The sequence below is a fragment of the Neolamprologus multifasciatus genome, chromosome 12 (assembly GCF_963576455.1).
Source record: "Neolamprologus multifasciatus chromosome 12, fNeoMul1.2, whole genome shotgun sequence".
Taxonomy (NCBI): Eukaryota; Metazoa; Chordata; class Actinopteri; order Cichliformes; family Cichlidae; genus Neolamprologus; species Neolamprologus multifasciatus.
In genome coordinates, this window is record NC_140450.1 from 30,908,967 (window position 1) to 30,935,802 (window position 26,836).

The window sequence follows — 26,836 nt, forward strand, 5'->3', positions numbered from 1 at the left end:
GTCTCACAATGTATCATGTCAATATTAATATCCTAAAATAAGAAAGCACTGCATGTGATGTAACAGAGAAAAAAAAAACTAAACAAAGAGGTCAATAGACATGTTTCGTTTGCTAAATACTTTATTAAAAGACAGTTTGCTATTTACATTTATATGTTTCACATAAGTTATTCATTTTTTACTCCGGGATGGGGATGCGTCCTGCACCACCCAAACGATCTGGGGCGTATCGCAGCCATTTCTGCACTGCTTGTGCAAAGTCAAACTCTGACATAGAGTTTGCCCCTAACTGCTGCGTCAGGCCATCTAGGACAAAAATACACACACACACACACACACACACACACACACACACACACACACAAATAAAAAAAAGTGAATTAGAGCACACAAATAAGTTCTTGTTAACTGTCTTCAATGGGGAGAAAGTATGTAAACTCCTAGGCTGATAAACATGAAAGTCACCAGGCGTAAATCTGCAAACTGCCGCATTTGATTCCCAAAGAGCTATGAGCGGAAAAAGTGATAAGTCTTAGCATGGTGTGTCGTGTATCCTTTAAAACAAAATAAACATGGGGTCCTCGGGCTGTACAAACTACAACCCGAGGACTAAACAAGCTGAAGACCAAAGACTCAATCTCCAGATTAACCGGACATGAAAGTCTTGTTATTAAGAAAGACAAAGTAATATAGCAAAAACCGGACATAGGAAATGTGAAACACACCCAGCAGATCAATTGATCCATTTATTGTTCACTATAGGCTCATAAAACTACAATAAACGGTAAAACTTACCAAATATGCATCTGCACAGCGCTGTATCTTTAAATGCCCTTTTTTGCTTTGTCTGGTCCTTGGTTTTTTTCCCTGCCCAGTTGAGTACCGAGGCCAGCTCGTTTGTAATGGTATAAGCCATTACACGGCGGACTCGCACCTCCAGTGTGGTTCCTCCAATCAAGGCAAAGCGTCTCACCTATAGACACATTTTAAGAGATGGAATTAGCGTGTCTCATGTCTTAAATGTGAATGCAAGTGCTTGTGTGTATAATCAACATGCCGTCGTTATGTATTTAAATCACATCTGACAGCTATTACACTTTATAGTTACAAAGTGTACATAACCTTTATATACTTACCATTGCTTTATTTGCCTCTTGTGATTGAAGAGCTGCCTCTGCATTGTTTAGCTCCTCAATGTTGTGCAAGGGCAAATCCAGAGGCAGTACCCCAGCATCTTCCGATTCTTTGCAGCAGGGATGGCGGATGGCTCTGACCTCCTCGCGGATGGCTCTGACCTCCTCACGGAGTTCGTTAACTGCTCTGGTCAGGTCTGACAGCATCGTTAATATCTTTTGTGAGGTTGCATCTGTTTCAAAGGACAATTCTAGAAAGATTAATGGCTTAAGCAGTGAGAGACGAAAAACTAATATATCCATAAGTGATGGTGTAACATTCTGCATTCAAGTATAAGTTGTTCTAACTGCTAAAAGTGTTTGCTAGTTTTTGCCTGTCACATATATTTGATATTTGCATATGTAGCTTGCCATCACCAGTGTGTGAATTGTGTGTGAATGGGTGGATGACTGAATGTGTAAAGCGCTTTGGGGTCCTTAGGGACTAGTTAAAGCGCTGTACAAATATAGGCCATTTACCATTTATACCATGTAAATTCCAAGATTTTCGAACTTGCCTTGTAATAGTGGCCTCACAGAGTCTCTGGAATCTACAGGAAAAAAATCACAACAAGATGACATTCAGGAGTATAAACTGGTGTTTTGAAGATAAGAGCACAATGACATTGTGATTCAGCTTTAAAAGCATACCATCTATAGAGAAGTCCTCAACATCAGACTCTGCATGCTGGGGAGATCGCAAAGCTGTGCCGTTTTGTGTGTTCTGCCGGAGAAGCGAAAGGTGCCGGAAGCTGGGCGGCGGGGGAAGACTGCGGTCACAGACATTATCCTTGTCGGGTGATACATAGGTCTCACATACTTCTGAAATCTGCTCATAGCGACTGGTAAATACTTGACTGTCTATACCTGGGTGACAACAGTGGGACACACCAGACTCGTCCGCAACCTGCGGTCGCTTAACTTCAACTTGTGCATTGCCGTTTTGGTTATGTTTTTCAGCAACCATCTCTTTAAAGTGCCTGAGTATATCTGACTCTGCTGCCTCAACCATTTTCCGTAATTTGCGCCTCCTTGACCAGCGTGATGTCATTGTCAGTGTATATCAGATTAAACAAATAGTGCTATATTTGGAAATAGCCAAATAAGCAAATTGTTTAACACTAGGAATTTATTTAAGGACGTGAGTTTCTTACTTATTGATGGTAGTTACCAAATCAGATCTGAAAAAAAAAAGAGGAAAAATAGGGCACAATGTCAATAAAAAGGGAAAACTAGATACAAAGACGGCTCATAGAAGCTGAACCGAGTCCTGTGTGTGAAGGGACAGTAACTGCGTGTGTATATGTAAGCATTTAAACACTGAAGATAATAAAATTAACAGTATTTTGTCTAAGTTTGCCATTGTAGGAATTTATGGCACAGAGACAAAAACACAGTGTGACGTCAAAATAGGCGCACACCTTTGACGCTGCGTTTTCTCCGTTTCCCTCCTCCACACCTAAATGCTGAAACGGAGTTTTCGAAAATATTCACCCTGGCAGGCGTCTTTAAAAATCTCAGTTTTCAGTTAACGAAAACGCAGTTTACGTGTGGACAAAGGTGTAAACACAAGTTAGGTGAGCGTGCAACGTAAAGTTAGGTGAGCGTGCAACGTAAAGTTAGGTGAGCGTGCAACGTAAAGTTAGGTGAGCGTGCAACGTAAAGTTTGAATTGAGTGCGAATTGAAGCGGGTGCTCTCCAATCATTAAAAGTAACAAAGTCATTGAACACATTTATACAGTTACCTTTACGTTTATCAATCATATATCACACATTCACAATTTTTTTGTAGTACTATGCTAAAAGCAACTACAGAGCGAAAGTATGGGTCAAGCGCCGAGGCGACGGGAAGAACAAAGGAACCCTCGAAGCGTTAAAGCTAGCTTTGTAAGGGAATATAACGGAAAAGTATGAAACGAAATGTTTTCTTTGTTGATAGACTTTGTTCGCAGTGCAATGTATTTGTTGCCGGATTGTAAGATGAAAGTAGACACAATTTCGGGCTCCCACATTTTGTCCGAAACTGTACATTAACGAGTTTTTTTTTTTTTTTTTTTTTACCGTTATTCAAATGCAACCGTGGAAATAACGAATAGAAAAAAAAATTCATTCTTACCTTATACTAAGCGTGGTGCAGGCCAGTGCAGTGCATGAACTGATGCCTTCTCCGGTCAATTCCGCTGAGAGTAAATCTAATGTCCCGCTCTACTGTACAAGACAATGGTTACCTGGAGGGATGTACCACTGAGAGGGGTGCTGCGGAATAGTCCAAGTGATCGCTGCTCCCGCTCAACATAAATATATACATAAATTGCACGTCGACAAGATTTTTTTAAAGCTGGTGAACTAGACCAAAGTCATTGATAACAAAAGAACAATAAATTTACTTTCTCCGGTACTTCATACCCGCTCAGTTGCAATGCAATTTAACGCTCAACTACAAATCCATGGCTTTTTGATGGTGACCGGCGCCGAATGATGGTCAACTATAAATACACGTTTTCTCGACGTTGTTGTTGTCACCTGGTCGACTACAAATAGATCAAATATCAATGACAAAAAAACAAAGGTAAATCAATATCATTACAACGTCCCTATAGTAAGACCGTCGGTTTACCACGGTATTTCAATGTTGTTACAACATTGGCACTTCAACCCTGACCATAACGACGGATCGGATGAAAAATCAACATCAATTCAATGTCGTCTTGCTATCTGGGTTGCCTTTACTATCCACCAGGGGGTGCTGTAGTTCTCTCAGCAACCCTACTTCCCAAAGCCTTGCCCACATTACAACATGACTCTGATAAACCAGAAACATGTATTCTTTTCTTTGTTTTTAATTTTTTGTTACATTTAAAACAACTCATTCAATTTCAGTTTCCTTGAAATATGTTGGCTATTGAGAACAAATGAACTAACGACAGCTATCACAATTTTTCTGAATTGCTAAAACACTAGACTCCATTCTCTAAAACAAATTCTTAGATTTCTTTCTTTGTCATAGAAGCTTTTTCTTTATCATGTAGAAAAACCGTTAACTATGTAACTTCTTTACACTGACAGCAAGGGGAGTTTCACTGGTCTGGCTCCACTTAAAGTCAAAGTGGACCGCAATGTTAAATGACTTTGACACCCCTGGATTAGCACATGGATAGGACCAGTAGGAATGTAACTGAGTACCTTTAGCAGTTTACTTAATATACTTGCACTTTAAGTATTTCAGTGTTATGTTACTTTTATAAATTTGGAGGTAAATATTTGTTCTTTAATATTCCAGTCCATTTATTTCGAATCTTTATTTTCTTATTATTTTCCAGATGATCTACATTAAAATCAGCAGACGCTGCAACATTAAAGAAACATATATATGTCAAAAGATCATTAGTCGCAATCTAAAATATATAATGTATATGATCCCAAAAAAAGCCATTTTACGATCAATATAATCTCTAGATATAACTTAGGTTCTTTGAATGTATTTTTTGATTATACAGATTGTGGACTGTTGAGCTATTTGGATGGGATTTTAACTTTTACTCACTCGTTTATTTAAACTCTTGTGCAGCATCAGCATCCAATAGAACACAGAGATGCACATGACAATCACGCCCGGTGTTTTAAAGCCATTTTCTACACCGATTTTTATTTGTGATTAATTATTTTGATTTGCCGTGCTGCAAGGAGAAAAATGAAAAAACTGATGTTAAATATCAATTAGCAAACTTAAATTTGTTCTCATTTTGCTGTTACAGAAGGATATGGAAATATTGAAGAGTATAGCTACTGCTCAGCCTGCTGTTTGTTTGGTAACACATTTATTATTCAAGCAAACTCTTCGGTTAATCTGCAGCTCAACACAAACGCCACAGCCAGCAGTGCCGTGTCTCAGGTCAATGACCGGCTTCCACAAACCACAGCTGGGGGCTCCTCTACTCTTTCGAAATCACTAAGGATTATATAACGAGAGTAACCCATTAAACGCACAAATACTGCTGCTTCTGCTGTCGAGCTGCAAAACCAACAGAAACCTGCAGAGATGTCCGCATGTGAGTTTGAATCTCTGGAGAAATCTCTGGAGTCCCATCTGCCAGAGGCCGAGTTGGTGGAGGTGAAACGCATCTTATTTGGGAAGGAGACAAAGTGAGTTGTTGTACTTATACTGCATTTCTTTTACATTTACTAAAGGAAGTATTGGGCTTTCCCGTTTCTCTTTCTTTATGTTTCCTTCTCTGTTGTTCTGGTTCCTGGTAAATTATTATTCTGCTCAATGGACTTTGATCAAGCTGAAAGATAACTTACAGCCAGCACAGAGACAGGTTTGATAAATGTATAGATTAAAAAAGCCCTACAAACAGTTAGGTCCATAAATATTTGGACAGAGACAACCTTTTTCTAATTTTGGTTCGGTAAATTACCCACATGAAACAACTCAGACTTTCAGCTTTAATTCACTGGGTTGAATTAAACAATTGCATAAAAATGTGAGGAAGTAAAGCATTTTTTAACACAAGCCCTTCATTTCAGGGGCTCAAAAGTAACTGGACAAATTCAATAATTGAAAATAAAATGCTCATTTCTAATACTTGGTTGAAAACCTCTTGATGGCAATGATGGCCTTAATTTACACTTTTTTTTTTGTTGTGCACTTTAGATCAGGGGTGTCCAACTCCAATCCTTGAGAGCTACTGTCCTGCAGCTTTTAGACGCATCCTTGTTCTGACACATCTGAATCAAACGAATGACTTGTTATCAGGCCTTTGCCAAACTTGATGGCATGCTGAAGAGGTAATCCAACCATTTGATTCAGCTGTTTTGCAGTAGTGATGCATCTAAAAGCTGCAGGACAGCAGTGTTGTTCACTTGGTTGGCTGTTGTGAAGGGGTTTCTCATCACCATGAAAATGAATCTGCGATCATCTACCGCTGTTGTCTTCCATGGGTGTGCGATGTTTTTGCATTGATGAGTTTACTGGCGCTTTCTTTCTTTCTCAGCATGGACCAAACTGTAGCTTTTGCCTCTCCTAATACTGTCGCAATTTTTCGGATGTTTTTTTTTCCTGTTTTCACAGCTTAAGGTTGGCTTGTTCCATTTGCATGGAGAGCTACTTTGTCCACGTTGTCTGTTCACAGCAAAATCTTCCAAATGCAAGCACCACACCTCAAATCAACTCCTGGCCTTTTATCTGCTTTATTGATAATGATGTAGCCTTTGAGTCAAAAAAGGGTGGCACATGTTAAGGAGCTGAAACTCCTAAACCCTCCATTCAATTTATATCTGGCTACCCTAAAAATGAAAGCAGTGAGTCTACACATTATGCCCATGTCCATTATATAACTATAAAAGTAAGATTTTTCAGTAAATGGGTAAAAAACAAAACTTGTGTCAGTGTCCAAATATATATGGACTTAACTGTATGTGCAGTTTCTGTGTCCAAGCAAGCCATGCAACTCTACAGTGTAAGTATGCCGATCTCTTCATCTTCTCCGCATTTGAAGGCTTTATTGTGCATTTACAACATTAAATACTAAAAAACTAAACATGCACATCAATAACTCCGAGTCTTCTTTTTCAGATCATCTAAAAGTATCATGTCATTTACATAAGAAGTACCTGATTTTTCACTAGTCTCCCTGTCATTGCCACTGAGAAACACCTAAAACGAGTCCAGACAGTTCAGTTTGTGATCTTGTCAGGCCAGAGAAGTACTCCCACTTGCTCTCAGAGTCCTCTCAAGCCTCTCTACCATGAATGCCTACTTGCTCAAGTGCCTGAAAAGATGGTTGCCCACATCTCTGCAGGGGACTTCAGGAGCTCTGTCATTGTGATCAAGGAGTTCTTGAAAAGCTGCCGCCAGCTAACGTACCCTTTCTTTCTCTGAATAAAAATACTTGATAATAATGTATTTATTCATTTATTTTGTTTCAAAGATTTATTTAATTTCTTTCTCAAAGCAAAGACCTGAAACACAAAAAGAACAATGCTTTATTTTCTGAACCCTGTCTTACAGGAAGTTGGACCTCTCAGCCTGTGCTGTGGAAGCTGCTTCTGAGCGAGACTTTGAGCTTAAAGGATATAAGTTTGATGCGGCACAGGAACAACTCAGGCCACCCAGAAACATCCGAGTGGGACTCATTCAGCACCACATTGTTCTGCCCACTGATGACCCCATCCTGGATCAGGTTACTAGTCACACACTACAGTACTAACCAGAAGACCACATGTACCAAACTTGTTGAGGTACATTAGCAGAGAGATACAGACAGGAATCTGTAAGGTGACAGAATGACTTTCTGTAAAACTCTTCATGTACATCATTGTTCAAGAAAAGTATTCAACATGTCTCTGCTTAAATAATTTACCTGATCAAAAGCATCAATACCATGAATAAAACTGCTCCATTTCATTGGTAGAAGTGACTGGTGTTAATATTTTATCACTGCTCTCCCTTCACAGATCAGTGCCATGCACAGCCGAATTGGTGAAATGGTTGAGGTAGCAGCCATGTGTGGTGTAAACATTGTCTGCTTTCAGGAGACCTGGAGTGAGTGTCCATGTGCAAGAATTATAAACTTATCCAACAAACATACAGAATAGGTACCAACAGAGACTGGGGTTTTTGTTTCTTTCGTTATCAGCCATGCCCTTTGCGTTCTGCACCCGTGAGAAAGAACCATGGACAGAGTTTGCAGAGTCTGCTGAAGAAGGAAACACCACACGCTTCTGCCAAGAGGTGAGATTGTAGAGCTTTGCTGCAGCGCGGTTAATACGTTGGGGACTGCAAACCTAACAGTTCTGCAATTCTACAATTAGCTGGCCAAAAAGTACAACATGGTCATCGTTTCACCGATTCTGGAGAGAGAGGAGTTACACGGCACCCTGTGGAACACGGCGGTGGTCATCTCCAACTCTGGAAACGTGCTGGGAAAGAGCAGGAAGAACCACATTCCCAGGATCGGGGACTTTAATGAGGTGAGTGGGTGATCTAAACGATCCACTGTGGCTGTGCAGGAACTGAAAAACTGCTGTTGTCATCGTCTCGTGTTTTCTACTCAGTCTACGTATTACATGGAAGGCAACACTGGCCACACAGTGTTCCAGACACAGTTTGGGAAGATTGCTGTGAATATTTGCTACGGCCGTCATCATCCACTCAATTGGTTCATGTACAGCATGAATGGAGCTGAGATCATCTTCAACCCCTCGGCTACCGTTGGAGCTCTGAGGTAAGGAAGCCCCCCCCCATGTCCATGGTGTCCAGTATTGTTTTGCTGGCACATGGTACCAGTGGTAAGCTAAGAAAATGCAAAAATAATAGTGAAATAGTAAGCTTTCTATGGTGCAGACAGCCCTTGTGATCCAGGTATGGTGGTAACTGATAATGTGCTTTAGTCATCCATATTCCTACGTTCAGAAAAAGGTTCGATTAAATACTCAGATTGCCATACCTAGACCCTGAATTCAGGTTGAAGCAATGTTATCATTGAAATGCTGCTACCATTATTACATAGTATATCTAAATAATGCGATGATAATATTGTTTCTTCTCTGCAGTGAGCCCATGTGGTCTATAGAGGCCAGAAATGCAGCAATCGCTAACCACTGTTTTACGTGTGCCATTAACCGTGTTGGGACAGTAAGTTTGCAGGAATCATTCCAACATATTTCTGAGGAATGACAAAATATGAAATCATGCTGAAAATAATCTTTTCTACAGGAACATTTCAAAAGTGAATTCACGTCTGGTGATGGGAAAAAAGGTAAAGGTTTTATTTTCTTAAGTCCCAGGATGTATGCACGTATCTCTTCATATGGTGTTATCAAAAAATGACTGTGTGGTGAAGTGGATGAAGCTAATTCTGCCTGAGGGAGTTGATTCTTTAAGGTGTCCTTAATGAACAGAAGAGAAAATGATTCTGTATCCATGAGCTGCACGCTCTAACTGAAAGGTCTTTTAAATCGCCCTGGGTCTTTGCAGCACGGCTGTCTGGACTATCATCAGTGCATCTGTTACATTTGGTGTTCTTGCATGGAGCTAAATCAGGGTCAAAAAGTGTTTTTTTTTTTGTGTGCAGTTTTTGGACTTGAATAAAAATAATTTTTCATGAAGAAAAAAATCATGTTTTAATTTTTTAAATATCAAAACTTCAAATCACTTTTTCAAATAACTACATTTTGACTCTGATTTAGCTCAATTTTCTTGTCTTTTTCAGCTCACCACGACTTCGGACATTTTTATGGGTCCAGTTACGTGGCAGCTCCTGACGGCAGTCGCACGCCAGGCCTCTCTAGGACCCGGGATGGGCTGCTCGTGGTAGAAATGGATCTCAACCTGAATCGACAAATCAGTGACAAGTGGAGTTTTAAGGTAAATAGAACAAATTGTAACCTTTTAAAATGTTGTCAAAGGAGCTTGCAAAGAAAAGCGTCTGGACTTCTTTAAGTTACTTGAAGACATTTCACCTCTCATCCGAGAAGCTTCTTCAGTTCTGAGGTCAAATGGTGGGGAGTCCCAGATTTAAACCTAGTGGGAGTTTCCCCCCACAGAGGGACAAAAGGACCCCCTGATGATCCTCTAATCACCTGAGCCAAGGTGTGAAACTGGGTGTGGGTCCCAATCAGCCAGGGCTTCGGGTGAGCTCATTGTGAAACCCGGCCCCACCTTATCATGCGCATTCCTGAGGTCAGATGGCCCAGGATGTGAGTGGGGGTTGAGGCGTCTGGGGAGGGAACTCAAAACTGGATTATAGATGGCAGACAGTTGGTGTCGTAAACCACCGCCTCTGTTCAAAGATGGTCGCTCACAGTGGACATAGATGGCTTCTTTCACTCCTCTTTCAAACCATCTGTCTTCTCTGTCCAAAATGTGAACATTGGCATCCTTTTAAAATGTTAGAAATTTTGATTAGAAATAAAGTTTCATTTAAAATCTCTGATCGTATTATTCCAAAAACAAAGATGAGAAGAACAATATTTCCCTCAGAAATCCTTGAATGTAATGAATGAGTGGCACAAAAAGATTATATGTATGCAGAATTCAAACATGTCTGTATGTCCGCTGCTACCACACCTATACGTGCATCCTCCAATTCTCCAGATAAATTATGCACAAGCTCTGAAGATGCTGTGTTTTTATTTATTCTTGCAATGACTGGATGGTTGTACATTCACTTCAGATATTCTTTGCAACCTTGACTGACTTCTTCAGTGTCTTTTTGTTTGCAGATGACTGGACGGTATGCTGAGTACGCAGAACAACTTGCCAAAGCTGTTCAGCATGACTTCAAACCCAAAATAGTAAAAGAGTAGAACATATTCTACAAATAGTGCACATTTATTATAGCCTATTTCAGCAGGAAACATGCTTAGTTCAGATTTAATTTGACACAAAGATCACGTCTGTCAGACTGACTGATTTCTATCATTTAATGTGATAAAAAACATTCAAAGTCAAACCTTTGTCCTGTTCTCATTTGAACTGTTAAACTGAAACATTGCTGAATTAAAGATCGCCTATGAACCTGGTGTTTCAAATCACCTTTTAAATCATTGGCTATAACAGACATTTTCCTACAGGCCACACTGGCTTTTGAATTGGCGTTGTAGCCCGCAGCTCTCCTGTGGCAGACAGCAAACAAGGGGAAAGGTACCACCAGGGTAGAAATGCAGCGGTACTAGAAGTATTAGTAGATACTAGAAGTACGGGGCGATCGTGGCTCAAGAGTTGGGAGTTCGCCTTGTAATCGGAAGGTTGCCGGTTCGAGCAACCTTCCGGCTTGGATAGTCTCGGTCGTTGTGTCCTTGGGCAAGACACTTCACCCGTTGCCTACTGGTGGTGGTCAGAGGGCCCGGTGGCGCCAGTGTCCGGCAGCCTTGCCTGTCAGTGCGCCCAGGGTGGCTGTGGCTGCAATGTAGCTTGCCATCACCAGTGTGTGAATGAGTGGATGACTGGATATGTAAAGCGCTTTGGGGTCCTTTGGGACTAGTAAAGCGCTATATAAATACAGGCCATATTAGAAGTATTTTTTAATGGTTTAGAAAAAGTGTTTCAAACTGATTCTTATCATTTCATTCAGAATGAACACATAAATCCTCTTAAGGAAGTTATCTGGGTGAGAAGTAGGCCTGAGATGGAAAATCACAGTAGACATAATTTATGGGGACCTGTTGTGCACATTTTCACTTCCATATTTTTGCCATTGTACTCTACTGGAGCCACCTTAAGTATTTAATGGCTTAAAACAATACTTTTTTTTTTTTAATCTAATACTGGGTCTCAATTCAGTTCGTCCTCTGAAATAAATTGTTTTGGCCTCTGCCCTTTCAAGACCACTACATTTAAAGCAGCCTTGAAAGGGGGTGGGGCTTCTGTTGATTCAATTACCATATTGGGAATATATCCTCCTACTGACGTCATACAAAGCAAAAGAGAAGTGACTGGAAATGGAGTGTTTAGACCAGTCTAGTTCAACTTGTACATATGCTAACATCCTTATTTGAATACAATAAACATTCCTTTGAGATTTTGGTTCACATTGATTCAGTAGCCTCACTTGTTGTGAATTTCCAGTTCCACCACATCAAACAGGTGCTGTACTAGATTTATGTCTGGTGATTGTGGAAGTGATCGGAATAAAGCAAACTGATGTTCAAGAAACCTGCTTGAGATGATCTGAGCTTTGTGAGCTGGCGCGTTATCTTGTTGGAAGCAGCTATCTGAAGATGGGCACACTGTGGTGTGCCCATCTCACCTGACCGTACTGATTTTTCTGTTTAGGTGCGGAGACAACGCTGGAGTGTAGGCAACAGCAAATCCTTTTAATTCCCTTTTAAACAGTGTCCCAACTACACAGCACTTAAATTGTTTATATAAGATTTGACCTATAACATGAGGTTTAAGGTATGAGTTCACTATTAAACCTATATAAAGCAGACGGAAATAACAAGGCTGTTCAAATGTTTTAATCACAACATATAATAAAAGTGCTATCTATACTGAATAAAAAAATAAAGCTTGTGGTTTTCACCCAGAAGCACAACCAGACACGACCCACTTTTCCTTGATTCGGAAAAGCAATATAATTTAAATAACATAATCGTGTCTGGTATGAAAGTGTAGTGCAAAAACATGTAAGTTAAAAATAAAACTCCGTGACAATGAGGAAATGACCTCGTCTTCATTTACAAACCAAAATGACTTATCCTAGTCCTAACGCATCCATGTATCCAGCACATTCCCCAAAGGCACAGGACACATGCGGAGCTGCTTTTCCAGTGAAGCAATGGAATCCGGTGACGTCACGTTTCATCACGTCTGAGCTGAGTGTCCATGAGTTCCATACATCTATGGAGTATTGCATTGAACTTGCTTCATCATTTGAGTCACAATTTAGAGCATTAATTACCTGATACTCTCGTGACTTGCTTCCTGTATTTCCCTGTTTACAGAATCGTCTGATTAAAACGCGGTGAGTCGGGAGGATTTTTAAAAGGCAGGTAGAGGCGAGGCTGGAGGGGAGGGGCGGATAAGCAGCTTCACATTAACACTGAGCGGAACAAAGAAATGAACACTCCAAATATTATCAACATCGGCCCTGAATTATGTGCACACAATTTCCTGGTAAATTCTACTCCTGCTCATGTTTCCCGCAGTTCTGCCACAGTTGTGCAAGTCTGTACACTCAGTGTGAGACTCCAGTACAACTGCAGTCATTAAAAATTTCCACATTGACAATAACATGAATCTGAAATATCTGTTCATCACAAAAACAGAAATAAAAGGATCCATCCTGGATTCCTAATTCTTCCCACGGTGAATCATTCAAAGGTTAAGTAGTGTTGGCATATACAGTACATGTATATATGTGAGCAGGCTTTTTGGCACCGGAGGAAAAAAGCCTGCAAAAGGGGGATCTGTGACAGCAGACAGGAGGAGGTGTCACTAGACTCTGCAGCATTTTGATATTCCTATAATGACAAAAATCCAAATCCATCAACTCTCTTTAAACACGAACAGGATATCCTCGTCTGTCCCATAGCTGCGTCGAGCTTCCTCAAAGTTATTGACGCTGGTGCAGCACACCCCTAAAAACACACACACACACAGATCTGTCAGCTCCAAGTTAAATACATAAAAACACATTTATAAATAAGCTGCTCAAAAAGTGTACTCTGGGTCTGCCTCCCACTGTTAGCTCTATAGATGGCAATGTTCATGGACAACTCACTGGTGCCCATACAGTAAATACCACCAGCCATGGTGTTTATACGCAATGTCTCAACACCTGCTGGATTACCATGAAATTTGATCCACACCCTCGTGGCTCCGTCTGGATTCATTAGAATTACTTTGGATTAGTGCTGGGCCTGAATATATTATGTTGACTATGCTGAAGCAATACGAGAGTGGACCTTTAGTAAGTGTTCACCTTTCTCATGCACGACTCCATTCATATGAAATAAAAGTCTTGCTTATGGAAAAAACAATGACTTGTGAAACATGAACCATTTCTGACTCCAGAAACTGCACAAATACACCACTGAACATCAAGCCAGGCAGCAACTTGTGCTACCAGCTTGAATTGACTCTGTCACTACTAAGGAGGAGAAAGAAACGAGAGCACAGCTGCCCCACAAATAAAGTCCGCCGTTTAGAGGTTTATCTGTTTGTTTGTTTTTAAAACATAGCTTTTTCTCTGCATTTCTGTCATTCACCATGTGAGGGGTTCAGCTCATGCGGTGACATAGAACCAAGCAAGGTTTGTTAATGTTAATGGAAACATTGACGTTCACGAATCACATGATGACTGAAAACAGCTGCAACAAAAAGTGGCATTACATCAAACCTGAAAGCAGAGCAGCTGCTGTTTAAGGGCCGACTCTATCGCTGTGTGCCAAAATTTAAGCTTTCCTAGTCTAAGCCTAACAGTAGGTTTTATTTTAATTTTATCATATATATTTTATTTCTGAAGATTCCTTAATTTTGCTTTAGTGCTATTCATCCATCCATCTATTTTCTTCCATCCATCCATTCGCTTCCGCTTATCCTTTTCAGGGTTGCGGGGGCGCTGGAGCCTATCCCAGCTGTCATGGCGAGAGGCGGGGTACACCCTGGACAGGTCGCCAGTCTGTCGCAGGGCTAACACACAGGGACAGACAACTATTCGCACTCACATTCACTCGCACATTCACAGCTAGTGGCAATTTGGATTATCCAATTAACCTATCCCCACAAGCTATCCCCATCTATTTTCTTCTGCTTTCAAATTGGTCTCTTGACCATCTGCAACAGGGCAAAGTATACAGTAAACAGGTGGGGGTGGGGACCTTCTTGCTGTGAGGCAACAGCAGGATGATGGCCATCCTGATAATTCCAGTGTGACATGAAGACTTTTGGAGATACCGGCCTTTGAGACTTTTTCTTTTTAAGTAATTGGAATCAGGCAGCACGGTGGTTAGCACTGTTGCCGCACAGCAAGAAGGTCCTCAGTTCAATTCCAACATCAGGCCAGGGTCTTTCTCTGTGGAGTTCGCATGTTCTCCCCGTGTTTGCGTGGGTTCCCTCCGGGTACTCCGGCTTCCTCCCACCGTCCAAAGACATGCAGCTTGTGGGGATAGTTAGTTAATTGGATAATCCAAATTGCCACTAGGTGTGAATGTGCGAGTGAATGTGAGTGCGAATGGTTGTCTGTCCCTGTATGTGCTGGCCCTGCGACAGACTGGCGACCTGTCCAGGGTGTACCCCGCCTCTCGCCCTATGACAGCTGGGATAGGCTCCAGCGCCCCCCGCGACCCTGAAAAGGATAAGCGGAAGCGGATGGATGAATGGAATCAGGCAGCAGTTACTTGTGGTGCTCAAAACACCAGTGAGCACATTTTGTGCACCCAGTATGAATTTGTGTGGAATATTAAAATCTAGTTCAATCTAGAAGATCACCTGCAAACCTTGAGCCATCCACTTCTCTGGCAGCTTTTCTACAATAACTTCCACACAACGAGCAGTGTCATGACAGGTAAGGCTAAGAAGGAGGATTCACATTTACTAAGACGGTCTCTTACATACCACAGATTAATTTTACTTACAGTTATGGTAAAAGTACACAGCAAATTCAAAAGTGTTAAATGTTTTGGTGTTAGTAGTCTTAGAGTTAATTTTACTCTAAGTAGAGTCACATTCTTTTAATGTAACTCTGAGGTGTAAAATGATAGTAGTTAAAATCAAGTGTTAAAAATGAGTGTTTCTATTTCAAATCTGGAGGTGTTACAATGGAAACATTAACTCTTGACCTCTTAACTCTGAACTCCTACAGGGGCTATGACACCAATAGAGTAAATTCACAGACTCCGCCCCCAGCACGGCTCCAATCGAAGCTGAAGTGAAGCCGTTTCAGAACATTTTGCTCTACATATTTGAGTTGTTTGCCATGCTTGGTAAGTCATGTTTTCAAAGATTGTTTCAATTATTGTTATTAGCTTTTACTTCTGTGGCTCTTTGGAGTTGAGACAAAGCTGTGTGAAAGGCATTAGCCATGTTGCTCGGTGATAGCATCATATTCTGTTTTAGCTAGCTGAAAGGTATTGTTTGCGGGCAAATACCACAGCCTTGAAAAAAAGCTTGCATGTGAATTTTCAGTCAAACCTTTGGTCAAATACACTTAAAACAATGTCTAGAATGTGAAATGTTGGTATAATGGTGCTAATTGAAGCCTGAAAACGATCTCCCATAAAAAACGAGCAAACAGCAGTAGCAGATGTCCCGAGTCCCGACTGAGTTCTACGTTAGCACTTAGATTCCTCCAGAGTTTTGTGCACACGGTTTAGGTAAAAATGAAAAAGGTTGAGGTTTTACATTTAGTTCAGTATTACCTGTTGTCTGTGTCCTTGTCTTTTGGGAAAATACTTTACACAAGTAATCGCTCAAAAAGGATTCCCTTTTTTTTTTTTTTACTGTGCTGCAATTGATTTGTGCCATTAATTAGTGTCAACTAATTTTTATTCAATCTCCACATAGGATATGCTTGTGAAGATGGAATATGGGGGAGAGCAGAAGTGCGTTGAAGTTCCACAAAGTGATGACTGAAGGACATGCATATTGTATTTTGTATTTATTGAAATAAGTGATGAGAATTCTGTTATTTGCATTTACCAGCTCACCTATGTCAGACCTTTTGATAAACTAAATTCTAATGAAAATGAGAACATGTACACTGTTACATCTTTCAGAAAATGTTTTGAAATTGTGGTGCACAGTTCAGAATAAATGTTTTTCAAAAACCATTGCGTCTTTTTAGTAAATGTTTATTTCCAAAATAAATTTCTAGAAGTTCAGAACAGTAAAATTCCCGTTTTTTAGAATTAATTAGAAGATAACTCTTACGTAGTTAAACTAAAATACTCTTTGAGAGTTAATATATAAACTCTTAACACCAAGTGTTAAATTATCAACTCCAGAGAGATTTGGTGTTTAACACTAAATCAGAGTTAACATACCAACTCTCCAAAAAGAGTTAAATTAACACTCTCTGGTGTGGACCCATATAGACACTTTAAAAGTGTTGAAATCAAATCTGACAGTGTTAATTTGGACATGCTGGATTTGCTGTGTAGAAATACAAGTATACTCACGGTCAGAATACGCTGGGTTATTGTAGAAGATGGAGCCAGTGGTTCTGTTGAAGCCACACACAACCACAAAGTGACCCTGATAGTCCGGCTTCCTGCAGAAACACTTCTGACCCACGGGCATGAAGCAGCAGTATTTGACAGGTTGGGAGCAGAGTTCACATGTCAACACCACAGCATTGACCAGCACTATGGCAACGTGGCCCTGCTCCAGATGAGACTGGATTTCCTGAACTGACACAGAACTGAGAGAAGGCACACACAACTGAGGTCATATATTTATTTTAAGGTACTGAAAAAAGTAGGCGGGTAAATTAACATCAACAGGGAACTCACCATTTCTTCACCCCCACACCTTTGCTCTCCGCTTTAAGGAAGAGCTCATTCACTCTGTTTTCTTCAGTATCAAAATGCTTCTTGTAAAAGGACTGTAAACAACAACAAAACATCATCAAGACACAATCATAGGTAACTATCAAAATGTTCAAAACTGGTTAGAATTACACTGTTAGTTTGGACTACGTACCTGGTTTTTAAAGCCCTTATCTACACCCAGAGTCTGTGTACAAAAGCAGTGTTTGATTCCTAGATGGCACATGAGGTAGGCCAGGTCGATAGTCCACACACTTTCTGTCAGCTTCAGATCCCAGCAAGCCCTCTGAAACTCATCATCGCTGACAGGGTGGAGGTACCTATACATTCAGACAACCAGAGTGTGAATCCCTCACACAATGCCAAGGCACCTTTGATTTGCAATTCAGAAAAGAGCCTGCTGACAGGCAGTGCAGGAAGCACTGCAGTCTGTATGGCAGATACAGTACAGTGTAATAAAAACATGACATCTGAAGGTAAAAACCTTGATGTGCTCTTACTTGAGGACCATCCTGGAGCAGGCTAAGCCACAGTCCCAGTGGTACAGCTGCCGGATAACAGGAACATCCAGCAGGACATCATCTGAGTAAACCGAGGAGTTACTTTCACATTTCAACAAAACAAATACTAGCACTGTCACAAGACTGTTTCACTCACCTGTCATTCTGCTGGTTTCTTTCTCTCACAGACCGCCCGGTAACTAACTCAGTACCAGCTGGTCAGTGTTGTTTGCAGCACTAAGGGCGAGGCTGGGTGCCCTCATCGATGCTAACTAGTTAAAAAAAACTAGCTCCCCGACTACAAGCGTCCAGGCTAGCACTATTTATCGCTCTGTTGCTGATAAAACGCGCACAGCTCTGTGACTCACGCCGCTGCGAGGCGCACACACATAACTAACAAGAAAAACAGTAACAAAAACTCATTTTCAGGACGGTTTTTCGTGCCGATACCTCGAAACAAGACGCTCCTCCGCTCTATTCCGTGTTTACTCGCGTACTGAGACGCTTCTTGTGTTTGCTTGCGTTATACTGCCACCATGTGGTGTGGAGGACACTTTAACGCTTCTTATGAGAACTGTATCCACGCACTTTTACTACTATCTATTTGAACCATAGATTTGAACTATTAGTAGACAAACTTTACTAAAGTATTTCAGGACTAATCCTACTATTCACTAACATTTTAAACGGACGATTTTTTTTATGTATACTACTCACTATAAGTCATGTGATTAGAAGACTAGGGGGACAGGAAATTCAAGTGTTTGTCTGTTGTGTCTTCAAGTGTTAAAAAATGTATTCGTGGCAAAAGGAAAAAAACATTTGGCTCATAAAATACATCATGCTCCGCAATCATTATTGCACATATGAATGATGATGATTCCATGTCCTAACACATTATGCAAATAATCTGTAACGATACGTCCATTTATTTTCACATAACTACATGTTTTTGACTCCATTCATATTACTGAATACAATTACCTGGTAACTGATAATACATTATTTTAGGTGAAACTACTCAAAAGTGCAAATAAATCAAATCAAATAATTTCTGCAAGCTGTAAAAGAACATATTAAGGATCAGTAATTAGCCCAGAACTGTATTTTATTCTGAAACCTTTCATTCTCCATCTTTGCTGCTGGTAGTTTAATTATATTTTGAAGATTACACATTTACACTTTTACTAGTGAGTGTTTTGTAGATGCTACTTAAATAAAAGCCAGAGTTCATCCTCCAACACTGTTTATCCTCCTTCTTTCTATTATCACATTTTAATGCTTTTAGTGAAATATTCAAATGATGTTTTAATGTGTCGTTTCATGAGGGTTCCCATTTCTCTGTAGAAAAATGTTGTTCCTGCTACTGGGTTCCATAGGTGGTCCCCATTGACACCTGTGTTACAAAAAAACACAAACAAACAGACCGACATTTAAGATCTTAGTCAGTACTAACTGAGATCATCAGTGAAAGTGAAGGAGAAAAGCCAGTTACCGATGCACTGTCTGCATCTTCAGTGAGATGTGTTGTTTTGTGTCTGCTGTAAAGATCTCGTTTCCTTGAGCAAGTCACCAAAAACCAGTCAGCAACCACGGGCACCTGAACGAAAATAGTCAAAACATTTAAAATCGGGTGTTTCATCATTTATACGGATGCTAGTCTGAACATTTCTCTTCTCACCAAACTGAGGAACGACAAGGCTGCACCCAAGTTCACTATGGTTGGGACGATGGAAAATCTTCCTGCCTGTAAGAACCCCAAACTACCATAAGACTAAAGTAAAAACACAGACGGTTCTTGATAAAATCATTGCTGTTTCAAGATTTATTCAGGCCTCACAGTTCCAAACACAATGACGTCGAAGCGGATCCCGTAAGCTTTGATTAACGTTCTGGTTTCCTCTCCATCTGCTGTCTTGTAGTATTTAGCAAATCTAAAAGACAGAAGTTTTAGCAGTTCAGCCTTATACATTCATCAGTACCTGTCTGTTTAAAAAAAAAAAACAAAAAAAAGTTTTTCACCTAAAGTTGTAACCAGGGGCCACATTGTTGACAGGATGTTTGTTGTCCAGCCTCCGGAAGCTGTATTTAGGTAAACACTCCCCTGCCCACCAGTCCAAATCACAGCTCCAGTCAATAAGAATACCAAGGATACCCCCCTGTAAAAACAATCACTCAGTTCAGGATTATTCAATTAGCACCTTTAAATTTAGGTTAGATCTGTACTGATGTAATTAAACACAACAATTAAAATATAATAGTCACTACAAAAAGTAGTGTTTGGACAAAAAACAACAACAAAGAATGGTATAAAACTAGTACACGCCTATGCCACAGTATTTTAATGACTGCTTGTGCTTTTGGCCATGAAACTGAAATAGTAAAATGTGTTTTATTGTAGGAGCATAAATGCAAAAAAAAAAAAAAAAAAGCTTCAATGGCCATTGCTAGGTGATTGCTAGGCAACCATGATCATAATATATATAGATAAGAACCTGTAAGGACCTAAAATTTGGTTGAAAACACCAACTACAATTGAAAACAGTGTAAGACAATAATTATTAAGTTCAAATATGGCAATGCTGATTGAAAATGTTAACTTATACCCGCTTTTCAGAGTTTAAAGAGACAACCATATAAAACAATGTATCCTACAATGAAGATGAAACAGCTACATAAAAATAAATCATAGTGCTCAACCACATTTAATGGAAAGCCAAACAATGGCTTTAAGAGTTCAGCATTTCCAGCTGTTCTCAGCTCCCATGGTAGACTTTAATCGCAGCGCAGTGCACAGAAGCTAGAAAGGGTTTTGCCTTGTGATCTGGAGCGACCACAGAGAACATAAAAAATGCATACATTACACTAACTGTGGGAGTGACTATCAGACGGGAGCCAGGGAACCTGAGGGCTGTACTGGCTCACATCCTGCTTATGAGACATATATACTGGAGGAAGACCATACAGGAACCTGAACAATGAATTCCAGGACAGAAAGACAACGATCATTCGATTCACCTTCACAGCCATGTCTTGAAAATCCTCCCCAGCCTCTGAGACAAGATGCTTGAGTCTGAATATGGGACAGTGTGGGTCTGTGAGACGGCTGAATTCACACCTCTTCAGGTATGAGGAGTTCACATGAGGCAGTATGTTTCTTCTGGAGGAAGGAGGACAAGGCTCCGGTTTAATGGGGAAAACTGTGACTCTGTATGTTTGCTTAAGCATCCACAGATCTCCCTCTTACATTCAAATGCAGTTCACCGACCTGTGAAAGTTGAACTTTCGGTACGTGATGCTGTTTTTGATCAACACGGTGAAGTTTTCTGCTGCAACCAGCAGTGCATGCCTGCGGGACATGAAACAACACATCAAGCCTCCACAGTCCTGGAACTAGTAACAAATATTCTAACGTGGTAAATATACTCTTACTCAGGCAGCTTAGTGTCTATTTCAAGTGGGCACCACGAGAGCACTTCACAGGTCCGTGCAGTGGTGGAGTAGTTCTCACACAGTCCTGTCTGGATACCTGGGTGGAAAATAAATTTCACGCTGAGTTTTTGCTGCGTGAGGCCACAAATATTAAAGGGGCTGTATCATCAGGGAGGAAGGCCTACCGTTGCCCCGGGGATCACTGTGTCCCTCGACACAGTTGCAGTCATCCACACAAGTAGTCGATGGGCTTGGAAGCTGCAGGAAAAATCTCCAGTGTTAATGTGTATATTTGAAGGTGAAGTTAAAAATCCTAAATACATTTCACAAAACATTTTTAAGCAATAATATGCAAAACAATCAAATAAATAAATACATTTTAAAATGCTGGATATAGAAAATATGACACAAACGGATTAATTACATTTTTAAATTAATTAAAAATCTTTGTCAGAAGCTCCCAATTTTAAAAAACTATCTAGAAACTGTTTCCTTTTTTCAGGTTTTAAAGGGTTAATGCAAACATTAAAAAGTATTTAATACTTAACCCTTTAAAGCCTGAAGTTTCTTGAGTCTTCTAACAATTTTTAATCAGATAAGTATCCATTTGGCTATATGAGTTGTAATTTGTGCCATATTTCCTGCATCAGGTATTTTTGTGCAATTTACTTGCCGTGGGGAAAAAAATGACACTGATGTGTAGAAGTCTCAAAAACTCACAGGAAATATGATACACTTGACTTTAAAAGGGTTTATAATCATATTTATGATTTCCCCCAACTGAAAAACAATAGCCACAGAGAAATGTAGCTGTTAATACAGGATAATGACCATGTACTTGGCACTCTAATGGTCGTCACCACTGGTTGTGTGAGTTTGGCAAGACATGGCCGACCCTTGGCGCTGGTTATAAGATCTGTTTTGTAACAGTAGTGACTCACCTCGGGACAATGTGACTGCACTTGTTTTGGGGTCACAACCATATTCGTCAGCACAAAGAATGAATGATCACTCTGTCAGAAAGTAGAGCAGGAAAAAGTTTCCAGGGAATGAAAAAAGCCAAAACCTGTTATGCTGTTCTCCCCCCTCAGATATAAAATGACAGAAATGCTAAAATGCACATTTGAGTACCTGAGGAGGGATAATGTAATCAGCCACATCCCAAAAACGAGGCTCCATGTCAGATGTGTTGGTGAAAGCGAAACCTTTCACTTTCGTGGTGACGGTGCTGATGACAGTATCTGTATCCTGGTAGGCCTTCTGCACCACACACACATACCTACAGCAGGTTCGCAGAAATGTTTAAGAGTTTAACTGTGCAAGCAAAAACATCATTTCATAATCCACATATTACCACATCCCCAATCAATCAATCCCCTCCTCTGATTTTATTGGGTACTTACCCAACCACATACATCACCACCAAGAATTGGGTGAACCTGAATACAAATCCTACACCTAAGCTGGGAATAACCAGCGTTTTTGGTGTTTCGTAGTCAAAAGCATAGTGCAGGAATCTCTTGCAGCAGCCTGCTGACTTGCTCATGGCTACACCACGAAACAATGAAGATATGAGAAAAAATGACGACTTGACAAAACCGTCCTTATTCAAATTCATTATATTCAAATCGCATTTACTGCTTGGCAAATACAATTTGAAGCATAGTGTTTTTACACTAATTCCAGTTTAGACAACTTACATACTGTCATGGTAAACTTATTTTATGCTGACATTTTGACTGTTGGACATATTTAAGTACATAAGGTAAGTAAATAAGATTATTTAACTAATTGTACTGGGTTATTTGATGTAGAAAGCCAAAACAAATATTGGGTCAACGCACCAGCATAGGGCGTTGACGGGTTTGGGGGGTGGGTGGAGCCTATCCCAGCTGTCTTAGGGAGAGAGGCAGGGTGCACCCTTGACAGGTCGCCAGTGGTTAAGTTAACACATTCACATAAATGTCACTCGCAACTGTATAAACACATCTCCCTTTTCTCACCCTCAACAGGTTGTGGAGGATGGCTGCCCATCCACGAGCCTGGTTCTGTCAGGAGAAGTTTTCCTTCCCACTGTTGCTAATTGTTTGCTTATAAACGGTCAGCTTATGATTGGGGACTTCTCTCAGATGTTGTGGGGTCTTTTACCTTACCGTGCAAAGTGCCTTGAAGTGGCTGTTGCTGTGAATTAGTGCTATATAAATCACATTAAATTTAAAAGTCTAGAAAAAAAAAATATAGTTTATGTTTACTGATCATTTGTTGTATGATATCAACTGAATAATGATATACCAATCATATCATTAAATGCAAAATTTCAGTTGGTCCATTATGATGACATAAATGAAAATATAAAAATATACTAGGTGTGGGCTTTTGATAACGATAAAATTGATAATTTTTAGTGCAGTAAAGTTATTATAATTTGTTAGTTATTAACTCATAATAAAGTTTTCATGACGAATCATGTGGAGCCATCTGTTAAATAAACCAGTTCCAAAGTGAGCAAAACGTGGCTGCAAACGAGGTCTAACAGGTTCGTACTGTCATCTCTGCTGTTCAACATCGGATACACATTGAAAGCACAGTATTAGACATAATATTTGATTTCATTTTGTGAAGAGGTGCAAAACCTCTCTTTAAAAGAGTACAGCACCTTCTTTCAAAATGTGGAAATACTGAAAGTGCAGGAAACACAGAACCCTTTGTTGAAACAACTCACCAGAAATTTCCATGCCACTTTCAGATACTGCCAACTCGATCTGATTAAAAATTGTAAAAACAAGCACACACTGAGAATTGCATTGGCCATTACTACAGACTGGACACTAACATGGGAATTTTCTGTTGTGCGTGAACGATGAAGCAATGAGTAACGGTAAGAAAACAAAAGCAACATTAGTTAAGAATATTTCTTTATTCGTAACTCACATTGACTTCCATGAACACAGGACAGATACAATGTCACTTTGGTCCAATAGTACCTCGGATATAAATTCTATTAAAAAAAGAAGACCCCTTAGGCTAACAGACACTTTGGCCACCAAGACAAAATGACATAGCTTGCCTTATGTAAAATAATGTTGCATCTCCACTCTTTCAAGTTTCTCCTAAGTCCACGTTGCCATAGTCATACAGTTTAAAAAGTAATCATACAGCAGATTGTGTACATAAACAACATAAAAATGGATACTGTTCATTGTGCAGTTTTTTAAAGGACAGGGTAGACACAAAGACATGGCAATGCATTAATAAAACTAATGATGTTCAAACATTATGATGCGTTTCAGTGTTTTTCAATTTTCAAGTATGAGATGAAGGCATCTACACTGTATTGTACAAAAGAAAGAAATAGTCCACAGTAATGAAGCTACAGTGATGTGCCCATCAGAAAAACTTTGTTCATGTTTGTATCCTTTAGGTAACCCATCATCCATGTCAGTGAACGTCTCACTCACGTGGCCGCCTTTGTTACTGTGTTCTCAAACAGCACAGCCAGTAAGCCCAAAGTGATCTCATATTCGTCCGAATTCAAAGTCCACCCCGCCGTCGTGCAGGCTGCCTTCATTTGCATTATCGAAGCTGTTCTTCCCGTGGATCTGTTTGAGGTGCTTGCGGAGAACTGGCTTGTGAGCAAACACCATGTCACAGTAGTTACAGCGATGCGGCTTATCTCCGCTGTGCAGATTTAGATGATCCAACAACGAGCACTTCTGGGTGAAAGTCTTACCGCAGATCTTACACTGGAAGGGTTTGATGCCGGCGTGAACGCGCATGTGCCGGTGCAGGTTGCCCTTTTGTGTGAAGGTCTTGCCGCACAGCAGGCACATGAAGAGCTTGTGCATCTTGAGGTGGTTGGCGTAGTTCTCGAGTTGGCGGAAGACTCGGGCGCACTTGGGGCACTGGTGGTACCACTGGAGAGGCTTGTCGTAGTTCCTCTGGTGTCCGATGTGTTTCTCTGCAGGTGGAGATGAAGGAGGAGGGCTAAGTGGGTATCCCGCCACGCCAGGCGGAACCGCCATCTCACTGCTGCGGCTGTCGACGGTGGAATTAATGAGCGAGTGCTGGGGCTCAGGGGAGTGGAGCTCTGCAGGAGGGTTGGTGGAGAAGTGACCGGTGATGGAGTTCTCTGCAACATCAGACACAGACTCCACCTTTACTATAGTGATGTCACTCTCCACTATGCCTTGCCTTGGACGCCTGGTCAAGATCTGGACAGGGCTTTTGGGCTGTATAATCACATCATCATCTTCGCTTTCATCATCGTTATTATCCTGCTCCACCTGCTCCACTACCTCTTCCTCCTCCTCCTCCTCTTCCTCCTCCTCCTGATGGACAGTCTGCACCTGAGAGCGCTCTTGTTCTATCCTTGCCTGGGAGGATAAACTCTCCTCCCTCTTCTCCCTCCGCATTTTTACATCCACCTCCAGCTGGCGTGAAGCCTGTGGTTTGATGAACTTGCTGAGGGCCTGAGTGCACTGCTCTACAATGTGGCCCATCTGGAGGAAGCTGGCCACTGTAAGGTAATGCACCAGCTCCAGCTCAGGAAACTCCAGCTGGCCAGTGTAGCAGGACAGCAGCAGCTGTCGGCCAACTTCTGCCTCCTGGATCATAGAGATCTGGACCTCCCTGGAGTCCTGCTGAAGGATGAACTGGTCCCTTAAGAAAGAGGAGCCAGCAGCAAACACCACTTTGTGACCAGGGACCTCCAGCTGGTTGATGCGAACAGTAACATCGCAGAAGCGCCTCTGGTGTCGCAGAAGGTTCATCTTCTGTAGCATGGAGTCTCCAAATGTGGCGAAGCGGAACTGCAGAATCACTTGGTTCTGGGCCATAGTGAACCAGGGGACCACAGCAGCTGTAGTAGACCAACATGAAAATACAAAGACTGAATATCTCTCCTAGGAATAGGCTACTATAAATTTTGCAAATCAAGTCTAGTTCTAAGGCAGGGGTGGGGGACTCCAAGCCTCAAGGGCCAGTGTCCTGCAGGCCTTAGATATCACCCTGGGTCAACACACCTGAATCAAATGATAAGTTCATTTCCAGGCCTCTGGATAAGGTGGAGGAGGTGTATTCAGCCATTTAAATCAGCTGTGTTGGACGAAGGTAACATCTAAATCCTTCAGGATGCTGGCCCTTGAGGCCTGGAGTTCCCCCACCCTTGTTCTAAGGTCTCGCACTATCCGGACATCGATTAAAAACTTTTAACTTTAGGTGGCAGGTAGTTTAACCTGGATGTAAGCATTTTAAAGATTTTGTTAAAAAATTTAAAATAAATAAATAAATAAATACACAGACACATGCATATATATATATATATATATATATATATATATATATATATATATATATATATATATATGTGTGTATGTATGTGTGTGTGTGTGTGTGTGTGTATGTACCCGCCCACTATATAGTTTATATAGTTAATATCACCTGTGTCAATTACAGCCATACCAATTATAACCACAACAATCAACCTTGCGTGTGCTGCCTGGATAGCGCGAGGCCAGACTCGATTCACAAACCGGTCAATTTAATAATTACAAGGCTATCGCTTTCAAAAGTTTCTTAGTTAGCGGTTATCTTTCAATGTCCTATTGAAAATGACTGCCCACGCTTTAATTCGGCGTTGACCAGTGTAACATAAGACAACAAAAAATGCCAATTTAAATTGGCTGCTACTATAACTGCTTTTCACGGCGGTAACATCATTGACGAGCAATATTTAAATTA

General features: G+C 40.7%; 5 protein-coding genes across 9 annotated transcripts in view; 1 reads left to right on the forward strand and 4 right to left on the reverse strand.

Moving 5' to 3' along the window:
• Nucleotides 1-19: 19 nt before the first annotated feature.
• LOC146507279 (uncharacterized) lies at nt 20-4,150 on the reverse strand. Its single transcript, XM_085180707.1, has 5 exons — nt 3,289-4,150; nt 1,824-2,353; nt 1,137-1,366; nt 796-973; nt 20-306 (listed from the first exon to the last, which is right to left on the reverse strand). Exons 2-5 carry the CDS (start codon nt 2,221-2,223, stop codon nt 179-181), a joined length of 936 nt encoding a protein of 311 aa, XP_085036833.1. The 5' UTR covers nt 2,224-2,353; nt 3,289-4,150; the 3' UTR covers nt 20-178.
• A 994-nt stretch (nt 4,151-5,144) lies between these two features.
• upb1 (ureidopropionase, beta) lies at nt 5,145-10,703 on the forward strand. Its single transcript, XM_085180705.1, has 10 exons — nt 5,145-5,315; nt 7,183-7,354; nt 7,629-7,716; nt 7,811-7,905; nt 7,986-8,144; nt 8,229-8,398; nt 8,727-8,808; nt 8,890-8,932; nt 9,386-9,540; nt 10,398-10,703. Exons 1-10 carry the CDS (start codon nt 5,212-5,214, stop codon nt 10,479-10,481), a joined length of 1,152 nt encoding a protein of 383 aa, XP_085036831.1. The 5' UTR covers nt 5,145-5,211; the 3' UTR covers nt 10,482-10,703.
• Nucleotides 10,704-12,119: 1,416 nt separating this feature from the next.
• Nucleotides 12,120-18,144, reverse strand: gucd1 (guanylyl cyclase domain containing 1). The gene is made up of 6 exons (XM_085180706.1): nt 17,823-18,144; nt 17,666-17,747; nt 17,320-17,485; nt 17,130-17,221; nt 16,797-17,038; nt 12,120-13,256 (listed from the first exon to the last, which is right to left on the reverse strand). The coding sequence occupies exons 1-6, from the start codon at nt 17,827-17,829 to the stop codon at nt 13,165-13,167; spliced, it is 681 nt and encodes a 226-aa protein (XP_085036832.1). The 5' UTR covers nt 17,830-18,144; the 3' UTR covers nt 12,120-13,164.
• Nucleotides 18,145-18,386: 242 nt separating this feature from the next.
• The window catches only part of p2rx4b (purinergic receptor P2X, ligand-gated ion channel, 4b), an 8,995-nt gene continuing 545 nt past the window's right edge, over nt 18,387-26,836 (reverse strand). The window contains exons 1-12 of one of the 2 annotated variants that reach the window (XM_085180702.1): nt 22,501-23,467; nt 22,229-22,376; nt 22,039-22,110; nt 21,283-21,355; nt 21,098-21,194; nt 20,934-21,014; nt 20,684-20,825; nt 19,688-19,824; nt 19,506-19,599; nt 19,347-19,412; nt 19,161-19,265; nt 18,387-19,061 (exon numbers count right to left, since the gene is read on the reverse strand). In XM_085180702.1, coding sequence (XP_085036828.1) covers nt 19,029-19,061; nt 19,161-19,265; nt 19,347-19,412; nt 19,506-19,599; nt 19,688-19,824; nt 20,684-20,825; nt 20,934-21,014; nt 21,098-21,194; nt 21,283-21,355; nt 22,039-22,110; nt 22,229-22,376; nt 22,501-22,715 — 1,263 coding nt within the window. In that variant the 5' untranslated portion in view covers nt 22,716-23,467 and the 3' untranslated portion in view covers nt 18,387-19,028. Of the gene's footprint in view, nt 19,062-19,160; nt 19,266-19,346; nt 19,413-19,505; nt 19,600-19,687; nt 19,825-20,683; nt 20,826-20,933; nt 21,015-21,097; nt 21,195-21,282; nt 21,356-22,038; nt 22,111-22,228; nt 22,377-22,500; nt 23,468-26,836 lie in introns of those variants that run through there. The other variant, XM_085180704.1, reaches the window with a different exon arrangement.
• The window catches only part of zbtb26 (zinc finger and BTB domain containing 26), a 3,413-nt gene continuing 572 nt past the window's right edge, over nt 23,996-26,836 (reverse strand). For 3 of the 4 annotated variants that reach the window (XM_085180698.1, XM_085180700.1, XM_085180701.1), the window contains exon 2: nt 23,996-25,955. In XM_085180698.1, the coding sequence (XP_085036824.1) occupies nt 24,613-25,932 (1,320 nt within the window). In that variant the 5' untranslated portion in view covers nt 25,933-25,955 and the 3' untranslated portion in view covers nt 23,996-24,612. Of the gene's footprint in view, nt 26,332-26,836 lie in introns of all 4 variants that reach the window. The other variant, XM_085180699.1, reaches the window with a different exon arrangement.

Bases quoted from the DNA above. Each gene is read 5' to 3' on its own strand.
- LOC146507279 (XM_085180707.1), bottom strand. From the start codon at position 2,223: ATGACATCACGCTGGTCAAGGAGGCGCAAATTACGGAAAATGGTTGAG. The intron at 1,367-1,823 runs GTATGCTTTTAA...CCTTTGAAACAG, and splicing joins TGAGGACTTCTCTATAGATG to ATGCAACCTCACAAAAGATA. The intron at 307-795 runs GTAAGTTTTACC...TTTTTGTCCTAG, and splicing joins GCTGTGCAGATGCATATTTG to ATGGCCTGACGCAGCAGTTA.
- upb1 (XM_085180705.1), top strand. From the start codon at position 5,212: ATGTCCGCATGTGAGTTTGAATCTCTGGAGAAATCTCTGGAGTCCCAT. The intron at 7,906-7,985 runs GTGAGATTGTAG...TTCTACAATTAG, and splicing joins CCACACGCTTCTGCCAAGAG to CTGGCCAAAAAGTACAACAT. The intron at 8,809-8,889 runs GTAAGTTTGCAG...TCTTTTCTACAG, and splicing joins CCATTAACCGTGTTGGGACA to GAACATTTCAAAAGTGAATT.
- gucd1 (XM_085180706.1), bottom strand. The intron at 17,486-17,665 runs GTAAGAGCACAT...CTGAATGTATAG, and splicing joins TGCTCCAGGATGGTCCTCAA to GTACCTCCACCCTGTCAGCG. The intron at 17,039-17,129 runs GTGAGTTCCCTG...GCCTTCTCTCAG, and splicing joins GGTGTGGGGGTGAAGAAATG to TTCTGTGTCAGTTCAGGAAA.